This window comes from Thamnophis elegans, chromosome Z, assembly GCF_009769535.1.
Source record: "Thamnophis elegans isolate rThaEle1 chromosome Z, rThaEle1.pri, whole genome shotgun sequence".
NCBI lineage: Eukaryota > Metazoa > Chordata > Lepidosauria > Squamata > Colubridae > Thamnophis > Thamnophis elegans.
The window spans coordinates 74,814,743-74,832,098 of record NC_045558.1 but is presented as its reverse complement, the minus strand read 5'-3'; the positions used below and the strand labels follow the sequence as shown (position 1 = coordinate 74,832,098).

General features: G+C 43.0%; 1 protein-coding gene and 1 long non-coding RNA gene across 4 annotated transcripts in view; one reads left to right on the top strand and one right to left on the bottom strand.

The window, feature by feature from the left end:
* BLVRA (biliverdin reductase A) overlaps positions 1-17,356 on the bottom strand; it is a 39,612-nt gene that overhangs the window by 6,325 nt on the left and 15,931 nt on the right. The window contains exons 1-6 of one of the 3 annotated variants that reach the window (XM_032235604.1): positions 13,254-15,468; positions 11,857-11,920; positions 11,118-11,244; positions 9,500-9,619; positions 8,562-8,659; positions 1,687-1,794 (exon numbers count right to left, since the gene is read on the bottom strand). In XM_032235604.1, coding sequence (XP_032091495.1) covers positions 1,687-1,794; positions 8,562-8,659; positions 9,500-9,619; positions 11,118-11,236 — 445 coding nt within the window. In that variant the 5' untranslated portion in view covers positions 11,237-11,244; positions 11,857-11,920; positions 13,254-15,468. Of the gene's footprint in view, positions 1-1,686; positions 1,795-8,561; positions 8,660-9,499; positions 9,620-11,117; positions 11,245-11,856; positions 11,921-13,253; positions 15,469-17,356 lie in introns of those variants that run through there. The other 2 variants (XM_032235605.1, XM_032235606.1) reach the window with 2 other exon arrangements.
* LOC116521011 overlaps positions 1-17,356 on the top strand; it is a 39,042-nt gene that overhangs the window by 12,389 nt on the left and 9,297 nt on the right. The window lies entirely within an intron of this gene.

Below are 17,356 nucleotides of genomic sequence, written 5' to 3'. Positions count from 1 at the left end.
ACCGGGTGGGAGTGGCCAATTTAGCCATCCATTTTGCAGTTTAGCAGTCCATTAAACAATACACAGCAGCCCCCTTTTTATTCTTTTTAATACAGCATGAAGCTTTTGTTCTTAAGGTTTTTTTTACTAGGGGGGGAAAGGTTGGCAATGCTTGGGGATATCTGGGAATTTCTCCTTTGTGTTAGAGGCACCAAAATAACCAAGCAGAGGGTTGTACTAGATGACCTCTGAGGTCCCAGCCCTGGATTGCTCTGCTGTTTCAAAGCATCCTCTGAAGCTGTGTCTAGTGCCAGGTTTATGGTCTGTCCTTCCTCTCTTTTTTCTCTCTCTCCCTCCCTCTATCCATCCATCCATCCATCCATATCTCATTCACTTTCCCTTCCCTCTTTCTCCCTTCTCTTCCTCCTCTTTCTTTCTCCCTTCCCTCCCTTTCTTATTTTCTCTCTCCCTCCTTCCTGCCTTCCTTTCTCCCTTCCTGTGAAGAACCCCAGAAGATCTTTGATAGGAGGAAGAAAAGCCAGACGTTTTGAAACTGAGAACCTGCCCATTGATCATCTGACATTCTTAGAGTTCCAAGATTGATTAGCTTAGCCTGAGCAAGGATAGCCAGCCACACTTTCAATAACCTCTCAACTCAAGCTCCATGCCAGAGGTCTTCAAATTTGGCAACTTTAAGACTTGTGGACTTCAACTCCCAGAATTCTCCAGCCAGCTGAATTCTGGGAGTTGAAATTCACAAGTCTTAAAGTTGCCAAGTTTGAAGACACCTGCTCCATGCACTTGAGGATCTCCAAATGGTGAGGATTTCTTTCTTCCTTTCTCCCTTGAAGCCCTCACCAGCAGCCCGTTTTTGCTCCCAGGAGGCTGTAGGGAGACTTGCTAGGTACCCCCACACCCTATTTTGGGCCTAGCAGGCCTCCCTGAAGCCCCATTGGAGCCAAAATGAGTGGGGGGCATCCCCAGGCCCTATTTTGGGCCTAGCAGGCCTCCCTCAAGCCCCATTGGAGCCAAAATGAGTGGGGGGCATCCCCAGGCCCTATTTTGGTCCTGGCAGGCCTCCCTGAAGCCCTCTGGGAGCTAAAATGGGCTCATGGGGATCTTGGAAGGGGTGGGGGAAAGGAAGGTTGCAAGCCCAGTGGGGATGAGTGGGCAGCAAGCTCCAGAGAAGGGGAGGTTAGCAAGACTTACCTCTAGGCAGGAGGAGGCATCTCAGTTGGGGTGCAGGGCAGACACCACGTGGCAACTTAGGCAGGCAAGCTGCCTGGGAGGTGAGTGACTCAGTGGGGTAAGTGACTAGGGAACTGGTTCGGGGGTGTGGCAGGCCTGGGTCACTGCCGGTTCCAGCAAGCCAGGCCGCCAAGTTACTACTTATTCGGCCGAACCAGGCCGAACTGGTAGGAGCTTACCTCTGACATACATACAAGTAGCAGATTGAACTGTGATACTTTAAGCTATAATTGAGGAATACATAGCAGACAAAGGGTATAGTTGTCTTCAAAGGGCTGAACCTCAATTTTCTTTATGTTCACAATAAACACTTTTCAAAATATCTTCCAACCACCCCTTTTTCTAGGTCTAGTATGAAATGACTCAATCCATTCATGACACAAACATACATATAAAAATATTTTTCAAATCAAGGTAACTCATCAGACATATGAAATCAAAGGATCTCTAATAACTAACCTGTGAAATGTAATGTTCCCTTCACAAGCTCTTTTCCTGATACCTCTTTTTTCAGTTGTTTGTATTCCTCTGATAGTAGTTCAATATGTTCCACGTGGAGGATCTTGCCTGCCATTGAGCCAATTTATATTTACACAGGTTATTTGTTATGATCACAAAGCAATTCATATTTAAGAACAGCAGAACATCCCAAGAGGAGAGTTATCAGTACATTGATTGTATTGTGGAAGGTTATATAAGAAAGAAGTTATATATTTTTTAATTTCTTGTCTCCCAGTTGTGAAAGCCATAACTCTTCAGATAAGATACTAATAACTTTTAGGAAAGAGGCAGGAACTAGCTATAGATTCTGTTGTCCTGAAACAAGATGCCATGTTGAGAGGAAGAAAAGCAAAATTCTCATTTTTATTCAACTATTCATAAAGAATCAAATAATATTATAATTGTACTATCCTAGAATGTATACTCTGAGACTGCATTAAATCTCTGCAGTTGTCTAGACAAGATTTTTTAGATGTGATTTGCCATTGCTTCCTTGAGTTATGAGAAAGTGACTGATCCAAAATCATCCAACTGGCTTTGTTCCTAAGGCAGGACTACAATGCATGGTCTCCCAGTTTCTAACCTCATGTCTTAACCACTACACCAAATTGGCTCTCCGACACTCTACATTACAAAGTTCTCAATTCCAAAATGAAAAATTTGATTAGAATCTTGCGATTCACTCAGTAACACAATATCCCTATTCAGTATATGAATAGAACGTAATCCATTAAGGATATGGATGCTTAGGTTCTAAATGGATGACATTACTTAGGACAGTGATGGGCAACCTTTTTGGCGTGGTGTGTCAAAAATCGGCAAAAAATCGAGCATAACTCGCGTTGTGTGTCACTTCGACAAAAACATAATTTTGCGCAATTTATAGTTTAAACTACAAAAATGTATAATTGCAATATATAATTGTATTTAATAAACCAAAAACAAATTATTTAACATACCTGCTTAGTAACTTCTTTGTTCATCAGTCAATTTCGTATGTTGCCCTTGATATTATTGAACTTGTTTGGGGTGCCGTGAACCAGGGCTGTGGAGTCGGCTGCTTCCAGATCCACGTCCTCATCAACATGCCGCTCCAGCCCGCCCCTGCTATGAATATTCCTAGTGACGCGAGGGCGAAGAATATGAATATTCATAGCGGGGGCAGGCCAGAGCGGCATGTTGATGAGGACGTGGAGCTGGAAGCAGCAGACTCCACAGCCCTGCCGTGAACTGAGATAAGTGTGGTGCGGTCGTAACCGACAGTCCCAGGAGTAGACTCTCTGTGCCGGCCTGACTGGAGAGAGGCGCGCACTGTTCCCGCGCTCCTCTCCTGCGGGTCCTCCCTTGCCGCGCTGATGACCAGCAGCCCCTGCGCTCAGAAAGGGGCGGCAGTGATACAGTAAGTGAGTGTGGGCGGGGGAGATCACACGTCCTGCCCCCCCCGTTCCTCCAGCACAGATTCTTTCATCCTCGGCGGCCGTGCAGGAGCCGAGGATGAATCGCATGAAATCCTGTGCGTGTCACCCCAAATGGCTATGCGTGTCAGCACTGACACGCGTGTCATAGGTTCGCCATCACTGACTTAGGATGATACCTACTATTTAAAATTTTACCTTAAATGACTGATTGTTCTCTGGGCGCTGCGGAAGAGTCCAAGCATGGGTTAAATTCAGTCTATTCGCCCAAGGACTGAGTTAATTTTCTTAACCATGCCTCCCCTCCTCATTGAGAGCCAGTTTAAAAATGAAGGTGGTGGTCTGTGATGGACTTGTCCACAATGTGTCTTCTGGACTTGTCAACAGCCTGAGGCGATCTGAAGAGACGAAGTGACCCCAGGTAGGGTTGGATTCTCCCACAGTACCCAGAGTATGACTGTTCAAGTAAGCTAATGGTCATTCTCCTGTGCACTGCTTGGAGAGTCCAAGCATACGACATACCCAAGCTATGAAGTCTAGGGAGGGAAGAAGAATTGTCCAGGGCTTGCGGAGTCACTACAACCCATTAAAACACTCTCCTTCGAAAGGAAGCCACGGCCGCGGCATAGGAGTCAATACGATAGTGTTTAATAAACAGAGTAGGAGACGACCAGGTGGCCGCCCTGCAAATTTCCTCCACTGGAGCTTGCGTCACCCATGCAGCCATGGTGGTGGCGCTCCTTGTGGAGTGAGCTGTGAGTCTAGGTGGTACTGCCCTGCCTTGGTGCTGGTAGGCCAGCTTAATGCACGCCCTCAACCACCGACCAATGGTGGACGGTGAGACTTTGCATCCCATGGATCGTGCCTGAAAGGAAACAAAAAGTGATTCAGAGTGATGAAAAGCCTCTGTCCTCTTGATGTATCTGTGAACCATCCCCTGAATGTCCAGTTTGTGCCAGGTTCATTCCTTGGGTTGCTGAGGGTGAGGGCAAAAGTTGGGGAGTATCACCTCTTGAGCTCTATGAAACATTGACTTAATTTTTGACAGAAAAGCTGAATCATGGTCAGCAAGAAAGATACAGAGGTCCTGTCAGACGGAGAGGACCGCCAACTCCGACACCCTCCTAGCCGATGTGATGGCTATGAGAAAAACTATTTTTAGGGTCAGATGTCAGAGGCCAATTGAATGTATGGGCTTGAATAGGGTCTTGGTCAGGGTCCGCAGAACAAGTGAAGGTCCCATGTAGGGAACCTCTGAACTGTGGGTGGGTGTAAATTGGAGACACCCTTGAGGAAACTCTTCACTTGAGGGTGCTGTCCCAAAGACAGTGGCGAATGTCTAGTCAAAATGGTAGATAGAGCTGCAACTTGTTGGCGAAGGGTGTTTGGAGAAAACTCTTTATCCAACCCCTTCTGCAAGAAGACCAGCAGTTGCAGGATTGTCTCTGAGATGACCTCAAGCTCATGTGCCCGGCAACAGGTAGCAAAGGCAGCCCAGGTGGCATCATAAATCTGAGTCGTGGGTGGACGTCAAAATGCCTGGATTGTATGAATGATCTTGTCTGAAAGACTGTCCTTCCTCAGGAGGTCCCCCTCAAGTGCTGGATGGCCAAATGGAACCAGCTGGGGTCTGGATGTACTATGGTCTCCTGGCTGGGGGAGAGCAGCTCCTGAGGTATTCTCCATGGTCTATGTGTGGAGAGACTGACAAGCTCTGCATATCAGGACCTCTTGGGCCAGTGAGGTGCTACCAGTAGAACCTCTGCTTCCTCTGATAGAATCTTCCATACGATCTGAGGGATGAGAGGCAGAGGCGGGAAGGCGTACAGAAGGCCCTTGGGCCAGTCGCAATGAAGAGTGTCTATTCCTTCCGCTTGCGGAGTGACATCTTGAAAAGAACCTCGGGAGTTGGTTGGACTGATGAACACCAGTAGGCTGAATCTGACGGTCAACTGACAAAAGGTTGATTGGATCACTCTCGTCTCCAATGCGCGGGTGGTGAGGTTGCACCTGCAATCTGGTGATAGAAACACTCAGCAACAGTCTATGAGTGCCCCGAGATGTAAGATGAGGGTCAACGGCATCAGCTGACTCTTTTCCCGGTTTACCGAGACCCATGATATTACAGGTTCAAGATGGTGATCCGGACATCCCTGACAGTTTGGTTGGTGGCTGCTGATTGAATCAATTTTCATCATCTAGATAGCAAAGTAGATGTATTGGGCGAGAACGCAGATGGGCTGCTACAACCGCCAATATCTTTGTAAAAGTCCTTGGTGCTGACAACAGTCCGAATGACAGGGCTCTGTACTGGTAGTGCCTGCCATCGTAGTGGAACCTGGGGAACCTCCTGTGGGACCTGAGGATTGGGATATGCAAGTACGCCTCCTTCAGGTCAATAGAAGTCAACCTCTCCCCTCATCTGATGCAACCTAGGATCGTCTGCAAGGATTTCATCTTGAAAAGCTTGTAGGCCAGATGTTGAGTTATATTTTTCAGGTCCAATATGACTCTCCACCCCCTGGAGCTTTTTGGGACAAGGAAAAGAAAGGAGTAAAAACCCCTTTTTTCCTGCTCTACAGAGACTGGTTCTATGGTGTTTATCTGTAGGAGATGCTGAATTTCCGCTTGCATGCATTGTTTTTTGGGGAGGGAGGTGGGGACAGGACAGTGGGCAAAGGTCCTCGAGGGAAGGGAGAGGAACTCCAGGGTCAGTCCTGCCTCACTGTATTGAAGACCCAAGCGTCCGTCGTGATCAACTCCATTGGGCGGTGTAAAGTTGGAGATGGCCACCTATGGGAGGATCCCATTGGTGGTCACTTGGATTGATGGTAAGGACAGTTGCTGGAACCGCCGCAAAAGGGATGCCGAAAGGGCTGTTGATGTCGGCCCTTATCCCTGAAGGTTGCTCTATCCTGGCTACGGTCACTGGCCTGGGGATAGGATCTCTGGTAGGAGGGACTCACACCTGAGGAGTCAGCCTCCCAAAGAGGGCTGCTTCCAAAAACAGGTGTTATTTTTCCTATCTGCCTTCCTAGAGGTAGATGGAAGGGCCTTCCATTTATCTTTGGTCTTGATCAAGACCTTGTCTAGGGTCATCCCAAATAATTGCCCGCCCTTGAAGGAGGTGGAAGCCAGCTTCCACTTTGACTTCATGTCCGCCTGCTAGTGCTGAAGCCATAGCAGACGGTGTGAAGTCACATTGGAGGCTAGGACCCGGGAATCAAACTTGGCAGCATTGAGAGAAGCTTCAGCTGAGTATTCAAGAGCCGCAATGATTTTGTTAAGGTCATGCTTCCATCTGGAACCTTCCGTGAGAGGATTCGATCTCAACTGTCTCAGCCAGAGCAACGAGGCCCGAGTAAAGAACGATGCTGAGATGGAAGTCCTGATGGACCAGGCGGCTGCCTGGTGAGTTTTGTGGCAGGCTTTCTCTGCCTTCTTGTCCTCAGCTTTGAGCCTTCAAGGAGATCAGCTGGCAGGATGGAATTGGAAGTGAGAGAGATAACCGGGGCATCCACCTGCAGGAGCTTCAATATGTCCTCTAAATTACTTTCAACGGAATAGAGATTGTTGACAGCCTCACTAGGGTTGGTTAGTGAACTGGGCTGTGCCTACTGGCTCTGAACCACATTCACGAACAACTCTGGCACCAGAACCAGGTCCTGCGCTGGAGCGTTCTCCTTGAATAGACTCTCTTTTGGATCCTGGAATCCAGAGGGGGCTGCCATCCCCTGGCTGGGTTTGCCCAATTGGGTGGAAGCCTTTGCCTTGTGCAATATAAACTTGAAAAGCAATGGCCTGAACAATTCTGTGAATGCAGGCTCATCAGGGGGAGGGTTTTCATCTTCAGAGAACTCCTGCTCCCCTATGATGTCCTCTTCTAAAATGGACTCCTCTGTGGTGATGGACGTCCCCAGAGGAGGTCCCTGTATCTGACCCCCCTGGTCTGACCTCTGGGTAGGCCTGGCAGAGGAGCTTTTGGATGCGTGGCTGCAATATCCCTCTCAAGAACCTGTTCTATGACCCTCTGCATTTCAGTGGATAGATTGGGTCCCTGATCTTCAGAGGGTCTTGAGCCACCTGATCTGCTCCTGCTTGCATGCCCTGAGGGTCGCGGATCCTCCTCTACGATGGAGCAGGCAAAGGGGCATAATTCCTCATGGATGGAGGAAGAGTCAGGATAGCCCAGGGACACTGCAGAAGAACCCTGTGATCCCTCATCCACCAGTGAAGGAGAGACGTCCCTTGTGTAGAGGGCTGAGAGATGACCTCCTGCATCTGGGGTACTGAGCTTGGACCCTGAGATGGTTGCCCAGAAGAAAGAGAGAGCCTTTGGGCCCTCTCAAAGGTCTTTTCAAGGGATTTATGTCTGCAGGCCTCAGCCTTGGATAAGGCCTTGCCACCTCTCGGATTGGGAATCCCCTTCCCCTTGGGGCCCTTCATGCCCTCCTCCAACTAAGGGGGGTATGGCCTACTGCATTTTGATGAGGGGCCTTGCTGTTCTTCTGGAGCCCTCGTGTCCCCGTCGGCCATGGTGGTCTTCAGCTGGGGATGAAGCCAGCACTGAGCTCTGTATCTGCTCTGAAGAATTCTCTGTTTTCTGTAGGCCTGACACCGGTGTGCACTGTGAGCTATGATGCGCCCTGAAGATATGTCCTGAGGACAGGAGTATGACGTGGGAGGCCAAACTCTCCTAAGCCTCCCAATGTTAATCTTCTTGAGAGAGGAGGCCTTGCCAGAGTCCCAAATTAAGGCCACACATATTCCCTCACGGCAATATGCTGGCTGGGAGTTAAGTGCGGCAAGCAGAGACAGCCAAGGAAGAAAAGCATGAGAAAACATCTTTTAAAATGGCCACCGCACTTTTCGGATGATGAGGGAACTGTCGGCCGCAAACTGGAGCCTCCATCGAAGACTCCGGGTGAGCAGCTAAGTGGAAAATGACAGCTGGGGAAAAAAGGAAGCTTCCTACCTCCCCTGCACCTGCTAGCAGCTGCTGAATCGCAAGCTCCATCAACGGCGCAGAGCCAAAAAGCCCCAAAAATCCTCACCAGCAATTTTAAAGGTAAAGGAATTTCAGCTAACTGACAACTAAGGACAAAAATAAAAAATTCCTATGCTAACTTATGGAGAGTACCAGTCTATTCACATAAGCACTGAGGAGCTACCCAAACACGCATCCGAACTGGGCTGGACTGAGTTTTTAAACTGGCCCTCAATGAGGAGGGGAGGCGTGCTTAAGAAAATTAATTTAGTCCTTGGGCGAATAGACTGAATTTAACCCATGCTTGGATTCTCCAAGCAGCACACAAGAGAACAATTCTGACTTTGATGGGAGAAGGAAGTGGAGAGGGAAAACAATAACTTGAGCATCAACATTTAAACAATAGATGTGCATTCTGTATTATATATTACCTTTCAACTCTGCCAACTCCCAAAGTTCATGAGCTATTTTTACAGACAACGCCAAAGGGTACTCAACAAGGACATGCTTGCCAGCCTCTAGAAATGTCCTTATAGAAAAGAAAGAATTTCATATTTTATACTTCTCTTAGGAAGATGAAAGCAGTGTATAAATATCCCTCAATTATTATCAGTAGCCTTGGAAAACTATCATATCTAAAGCACATTTTGGCCTTTCCATAAATAAATATTTAAAACCACAATTATAGATACTATAAAGGATGCACCAATATTCACTTTATATTAATTAAATACTATATATATGTAGATAATGAAAGCAGTTCCCAATAAGATGCATGCATATTTATTTTGCTTTTCTCACTTCCATAATTTTGAATGCTGGGATTTAAATATTCTGATATTTGATTTGCATCTGAATGTAAAACTTAATTTGGTTCTAAAATGTAACTGATGGATGCCTAGTTATCCATTTAAATTATCATCACTTTGATAATGCAGAAAATGTTAGCTGATTCTATATTGTTTTCCAGTAGATAAAAAAATCTGTATGAATGAATGAAAATGAATGAAAATAAGATTTTAAAAAATGTATGCACATGCACATACATCTATACTCAAATAATAAAACAACCCTACCTAAGTATTTTTCATTTTAAATCTATTTTAAATCTTTAAATGGATAGTAATTGTCAACTATGTTAATAGACAGTAACTATTTGAAAGCTATACAAGGCCCAGATTCTCTGGAAAGTCTTAAAAAATGTGCAAATAAATAACAATTTACTGTTCTTTAACAGTTGGCCTATGATATTATTTCTGTGATTTTTTAAATTTTTGATCTCTCCCTTGGCTATCTTGCTGTTTAGAATGGCAACTAATCAACAAACATTCTAATGGCAATTTGATATTAAGAATTCAAAAGTCAATACCTTACACTCTCACTGTGGTTTTGGTTATCTGTACTGATGATGGCAGCATGGACTTCTGGATTGTCTAGAGCTTCTTGCAGACTAATTTGTTTGACTTGATAAACATCACCTAGAAATCTTCTAGTTTTATCAGAAAAAGAAAGCAAAAGAAAGGTTTCCCTGACAATTCCCAGATTATAAAACAGCAGCAGGAGAAGAAGTATTAACATCTTCATGATCAGATCTAGAAAGTCCTAACTGAAGTTGTCTTTCAAGTATGGTTTCAATGTGTTATTGACTTTGCATGTTAACTTTGCTCACTGATAATATGGTGAATTAATGCTTCTTTCTATGGCCTACTGATCTCAATTTCAAAATCCTTTTCTGACCCATACACTGTATGAGATTAAAATATTAATAAGGAATAAATTTTCTACAATATACAGTACTTCTCAGGTTATGGAATTATTTCTGGGAAGACTTTACAAGTAAACTTAAGAAAAAGACTCTCTTATTCTATATAGCAGTGATGGTTAACCTTTTTGGTGCCAAGTGCCCAGAATGGGTGTGTGCATGCGTGAATGCATGCACATGTGCCCCAACTCTTGAAATGCAATGCGAGCACCCAAGTGAATTCATCCCTCAGCGCCCGGTTTTGGCTTCAAAGTTGGTGCAGGAGACTTTCCACAGCCAAAATGGGGTGCAGGGAGCCCTCATGTGGTGCCCCCATGCCCCGTTTTGGCTTCAAGGTTGGTGCGGGCGGTAGAAAAGAAGGAGAAAGGTAGGGCATGCTGGGGGGGGAACCTGCAGAGATTCGGAAGCCCCCCCCCCCCCACGAATGCACAGCAGAGACTTGAAGACCAACTGGCTGGTGGGAGATGCAGAAGCATACATGGTGGAGCTGGGCTGGGGTGATGGCTGGTGTGCCTGAAGAGAGGGCAGGCACACATGCCTTAGGTTTGCCATCACGGCTATATAGTATTAAAATTGAAAGGCAGCTTGATTACTACAGCAAAACAGTGGCAACTTAAACAGTTGCATCAAGTTTGAAAAAAAGTTGCTCTGGATTTGAAATGGATTATTTCAACATTTTTGAAAATGTTTTGACCTTATAAAAGGGTATTACAACATTGAAAAAGTGTAGAACAGCTCAAACAGCCTATCTGAAAGCCAAAGAAATTTTTCCAAATTTAAAACAAGGTTATGAATTTTGATTTTGTTTGCATACTATTAATCTCCAATATTTGGAGTAAATTAGCTTAATAACTGAAAAATGCAATTGTCCTCATTCATTGAAAAATATATTACAAATATTTGTATGAAAAAAACAAGATTTGTGACTTCTAGCAGAAATGTTCTCAATAGCGATTTATATATAGAAGACAGTGCAAGAGTTTAAAAATTCAGGCATTACTTTGCATTAAATGAATCATATTGCTTAACAACTTTGTGTTATGCCATGTAACTCACTGAATTCTGACATTATATTCTGATACTGAAATGTATGTTATCATTTCAAATAGGAAATGAGAATAAAGCCATAGTGTTTAAAAACCATGGGACTTAATAGTCAAGACAAGACATACATTTGTCTGACTACAATATATCTTGTTAAATTAAATAAAGAGGCCCCTCTCACCTAGAAACGAATCCCAATAATTTAAGATGCTCAACAGGACTGGAAGGCAAAGGATTTAGCAAATCTCTGATTCGTACAGATCCAGCAATTCCAATTCCAGTCACTACTGTCCCAAACATTGCCAATTCTAGATGAAAAAGGAGAAGAGAAAGAAACATTAAAAAATACTATGAAGAAGTAACTGGCTTTTGAGCAAGAGATACAATTCAGGCAAATGCAATCATTTGCTTTTAATGGTGAAAATGCAGAACTGTAATTACCACATTGTCTAGGCTTTTTCATCTTTTCAGAAGTTTGTTAGTACTTCTCTCTCTTTATTATTTTTGTCTATAAAAATCTTTTTTGTTTTTAATTTAGTACCCCTTTCCTGTCAATTTACATAGAGTGAAATGAATAAGAACAGTTTCTATTTATTTTCTGAATAGTCTTTATAAGCATGTATATAAAAGATTCTATGGAACTATTTTAATTTGCTCAGCTTGCCTAAATGGTACCCATCATCCTTCTAAAGATGCAAAATATTTTTATTCATTAAATTTATCATATGTGTGAGGAAAATTGGGCTAAATGGCCAGTAAGTAAAAAATATCAGTCCACAAATAATTGTCTATTCTTGGCCTCTCCAATATTCCATCCATTCCTCCACTCTGTCAGCGATTCACTGGAGAAGGTGAGGCAATAGTTTTAAAAAAATCAAGTGGTCCAAGAAGAAACATAAAACATGGATAGAAGTACATACCTGGGACAAATACGGTGGGATCTTCTTTTGAATTGATGTAAGCAGGTCACAAAATATGCCTTTCCTACATACAGAAGTTATGAGAGTTAGTAATGAAAGTAACATTATTCAGAGTTGAGCCCTGACTTTATCTACTTTTTCTGTGTCCTAGAGATAATCCTATATACTTTAATCTGCTTCAGATAAACACAACTGACTTATTATCACTAAGAAACAGTACATGGGTGCTCAACAGAAATTCAGTTGTTTAAAAAAAGAACACATTTCTAAGGAAAGTGTAATTTGATTAGCTGAAGTATATCTTTACTTTTTTTAAAAAAATAGGTTCTTTTTCTTTTAAAATCATGAATTCTGTTCTCTATAATGCTATAATACTATTATTTTATTATACTGTAATAAAAATAGGCTGATTTCAGAAAACTTCATTTTTCGCAACTGAAATCCCATTCCCTTCTTCACTGAAATTTTTTTTTTCATAATAAAAATTCAGAAATTTTGATTAATTGGGAAAAAACCCAATTTCCACTTGTTTATCAGTTTAAAACAATCATGGAGAGTTATGCTATTATTTTTTATAAAAATCATCTATACTATCACACACCAATAGCTTAAGACATTGTTTAAATCAACACACAGTTTACTGTCTTCTTTATCAATGGGTATTTTTCTATTAGTTTTTATAGTCACAGATATCTGTGACTAAGAGGACTAAGTCAATGTTCAAAAGGCAGCAGTTATGTACTTAGAAAAGTTTGATTCAAAACTAGTTTAAAGAGATGGGGGGGGCTTCCAATCGTCACTCCTGGGATTGCCTGGACATGTCACTTTAATATTCATTCTACCATGGATACTATCTGAAATCAATTATTGCTTTTCCTGATTAGCTATAGTCCATAGGAGATTTTTCTTTTTTATATATGTATTATCACATCTATTCTGCTATCTTAAGCTATATCACATTTTCCTCTTATTTATTAAACTTGTACGCTGCCCATCATTTAGATTCTGCATATATACCAGTCAGATATTGATGTTACCTTGGACCTTATAAAGTCATAAAGTTTCTTTATAATGCAAACTGTTCTATATAAAACTTCTGTTAATACATGTAACAGAATAATAGAGATGGAAGGGACCTTGGAGGCATTCTAGTCCAATCACTTTCTCAAGCAAGAAGTTCTATACAATTGCAGACAAATGGTTATCAAGTCTTTTTAAAAAAAACCGCCAGTGATGGAACACCCAGCATGTGCAGGATGGGAAATGGCTGCCAAGCTTTATCGCTTAGGCTTATGAAAAACAGAAACGGACAAAGCTCATGGGACTAAGACTCCGGACACTGTAAAAGGGGATCCTTGTGAGAGATCAACTATCAGACAATCCAGGGAAGTGACTACCTGGAGGGCGGGCGCTCCCGGGCGGCTCCTGGACGGCGTTGCCGCCTTCAGCGGTTTCTGTGCTCCTGTGCTGGCTGGCGACAGAGGCGACGGCAGTGTTGCGCGGACGGCGAGCGCTCTCGGCCTCGCTGCCGGGGGAGACGATGGACTTGTGCTGGGCTGTGCCGGCGCAGCGGTTTGTGCCTCGCCCCAAGGAGGGTGGTGGTGAGTTTTTGCAACGATGTGCGCTGGGACTGGGCGGCTGGTTCTCTGTCACCACCGCAGCTCTTCTAGGCCCCCGCTCCTTCTTGGTACTTCTTGGCGCAGCCTCCTTTCTGTCTTGCTGTCGCTGCTGCGGGGTTTCGTGCTGCCCGACACTCTACGTGTTTTACTGCGGCCAGTGCGGCCACTGTCATCTGCTGCTACCTCAGGGGGACCGCCATTGACAGCTCCACTTTTTGGACCATTCTACTTTTGGCGCCACCAGTTTGGATAGGCAGTGCACCTGGGGATTGGATGAACATCTCCCCCAGCGGCCGCCATTTTTGGCCCCGACCTTCCTCACCTTCTTTTCTTCTGGTTTACCTTCCAAATAATGCCATCACTGTAACAGCAATAAAGACCTTCTGGCGTGTTGGCAGCTTTGCAGCTTGTTGTGTCACACGCCTTCGACCGAAGGAAATGACGGGAAGTGGTGGGGACGCGGGCATGAATTTAGCATCTCTTCTAACTGGCGCCTACACCCCCCTGCAACCGCTCCAAACATTTCACCACCTTTTTCTCTGTTCTGATTTTTCCTCTACTTTTTAAATTCTTTCTTCATTCTTTATAATTCTTTATCAGATATTTTCCACTTTATCATCCATTTTTTGTATTCTTTCATGTAGTTTGGTTATTGACTCCTGTATTGATTGGAACATTGCTTTTGTTTCCACCTGTATTGCATTTGTTTCCTGCACCAGAAAAGTATCAAGGATCTCTGGCTTTCTGGACTTGGGGCAGCAGATGGTGTTGCTTAGGAGGGAGTCGAAGTAGTTTTCTTCATCTTTCAATATTAACACATAGAATAGACAATAACTTCACCACACACTCCCAAATATTCCACTATTGCCCCCCAGTTGTCACCCAACCGTAATATGCTTTATGTAACACTCTCACTACTAGATTCCTCTATCTTATTACCACTTCTGTCCAAATATTCTATATCAGTTCAAGAGTACTTTTAAGTATAGTTTTTTACCCTTATTTTCTTTTTTTCAACAATATTGTGTAGAAATTATATAGCAATAGAATATAAATATGACTACTAATTAGATTCCTAATAAGTTTACAGTCCAACATATGTCTGTCACAAATTTTAAAGGCAAACCAAAAAATATTTCACAAGTAATCTTTGATCCTTCTTCTCTTCCTCTTTGGTAAATAGGCTATCAAAGTTTATTTGTAATCCACTTAGGCCCACCTATTTCCCCAGGAATCTTTCACAGAGTGTCCCAAGATGCTATGTATAACTATTTTAGTTTCTTTTCTTCTCTGTCTACAATTATAATATCAAAAATTATATTCCATCAATGTAATTTATAATCCAGTCTGATTTGGCAAGTCTTTATAGCTTCACAACTTCTAAGTTTTAAAAGTCTTAAAGGAAAACAGGAAAAAAATAAAAGAAGGGGAGGAATCCAAAGGTGTTCTATTCAAAATGTTTCCAGTTGCAGCCTGCTTACTTATTTGTTATCTGCTAAAGCCAGAGAGCTGCTGATTTTGCACAGTCATAGCTCTTTCACTCTCTGCTCGAGCCTTCCAGACTAAACAAGTTGCAGGTGTCAGAAGATTGTTGTTTCATTTATTTAATCCACATCCCAAGGTCATGTCTATTCAGAAGTCCTTTTTCTCCTTAAATACTTTCTCTGCCATCCAGTACCAGTAGATGGCCGACTTGTTCTGTTTCCTCTATTTTAGTCCAGACACTCCTTAATTTTAAAGCTTAACGTTTTTCCTTTTTACAATCAAATGTTTCCAAATTTTAATAAAAAGGGCTTCACCCCAAATAATGCCTTAGTCTCTTCTTTCTATCTCTTCCACATTTTCTTGTAGCAAAATAGTAAACTTTTTATGTCTTTTTATTAATGACTAAAAGCCTCTTCGCCGTTCAAATCTGGAGGTGAAAAGTTTAAAATCTCATCTCTTATTCTTTAGACTTATTCTCAACTAAATCCAATTTCAGGGAGAGCCAAGACTTTTCTTTTGAAGCAGAGATCAGAAAAATCTTGTCTAGAACAAATACAATGATCTTTTTTTATATATATAATTTTTTTTAATTTTTTTTGTTACATAGACAACACATACCCACAACAATGGGGAAAAAAAACCAGGAAAAAAAACCCATCATCACATATAGCATGTCATTTGGTTACAAATGTTTTAACGTTTATCATTCTTATACATTTATTATTTCATTTAATAGGTTATAATATACAGTTTGGGTTGCTTTGTTTACCATCCCTTCCTCCTGTTATAACACCACCTTATTTTCCCTTTCTTTTCTCCCTTCCTCCCTTCTCTACTTTCTTCCTTCCTGCTCTCCCTTCCCTTCCTTCTTCCTGTACCTTTCTTCTACTCCTGCTCTTCCTCATCCCCTTCCTACCCTCTCTCCTCCTCTTTCTCTCCTTTCCATCCTCCTCTCCTTACCTCTTTCTTTTCACCCTCTCTCCCTTCTCTACTTTCTTCCTTCCTCCTTTCCTTCCCCTTCCTTCTTCCCTTACCTCTCCTTTGCTCCTACTCTTCATCTTTCCCTTCCTACCCTCTCTCCTTCCTTTTCTCTCCCTTCCATCTTCCTTTCCTTTCCCTTTCCTTTCTCCCTCCCTCCCTTCTCTACTTTCCTCCTTCCTCCTCTCCTTCCCCTTCCTTCTTCCCGTGCCTTTCTCCTACTCCTACTCTTCCTCTTCCCCTTTCTACCCTCTCTCCTCCTCTTTGTCTCCTTTCCATCCTCCTCTCCTTACCTCTTTCTTCTTTCCCCCATCTTCCTTTCTACAATGATCTTTTTTTAACTTTCCGGTCTGGCTGCCAGGGCTTCTGACAGTTTGTAGTGGCCATGTCAGCATTCCACTGACATTATATGTCTAACTACATTCCCTCTACTAAATCTTCCCTCCTAATTTCCCAAGCACAAGAATGTGGAAGCGCCCGATGTTAATATGGCTTCCAAAGCTGACAGGCTATCATTCCTTGCAGGTCTGATTGCGGACTCCCTGTGGTTCGCAGAGTGTCCTCTCTTCTTCCTCAAACCCTGCAGGGTTGGCTAGGGTCTCTATGGACCCCTGGGCAGGAGGATTTAGATGTTTTCCACAGAGCACTGTGGAATTCTGTCGTATCACCCTGATGCTAGTTGTTGCAGTGCAAAGTCAAGTCATCATATGACACATGTTTTTATTACAGTCATTAAGCAAATCACTGCAGTCATTAATTGATTTGCATGGTTATTTAGCAATTCATGTGATTGTAAGTCCAAATGTAGCTCATACAATATAATTTTTTGCCAGTTTTTACAGAAAAATGGCAAAAGTTTACAGAATGCAATCATAGGAATGCCACGAGCCAGTTGCCATGTGCATGAAATCAAGTGATGCAGGAATGTGTTCTGACCCAGGTTTAACAGAATCACGAAATAGACTCCTTGTCCTGAAAAAAAAACCTTTTTATTTGGTTAATGTGAATTCCTGGCATTCACATCCAGAAAAGTCCCCGCAATAAGCCTTTCAAGGTTTAATTGCAAAAAACAGATCTTATCAGTCCTTGGATAGTTGCCAGGCCAAGAGCTTCAGTCACAATGCTGTAAAATGAAATACTTGGCAAGGAATCTCCGTGAGACGCAAACTCAGATAAACAAGTCTTCACAATAATAAGCAAACTAACCACTCCTTTTTGCTCCTATTTATTCCCTATGGGAGGGGCATTCAGCATCCACTTGTGCCTTTTCTTCTGAATTGATCCCCGTTCCTTAGTTATTCCCTTCTCCTGACAGCTCTGCATATATGTGCATCTGGAACAGGATCCAACTGTTCTTCTTCCCCACTTATCTCTGACTCTGACTCTGAATGCAGCTGATAAATATCAGATGGCCCTGG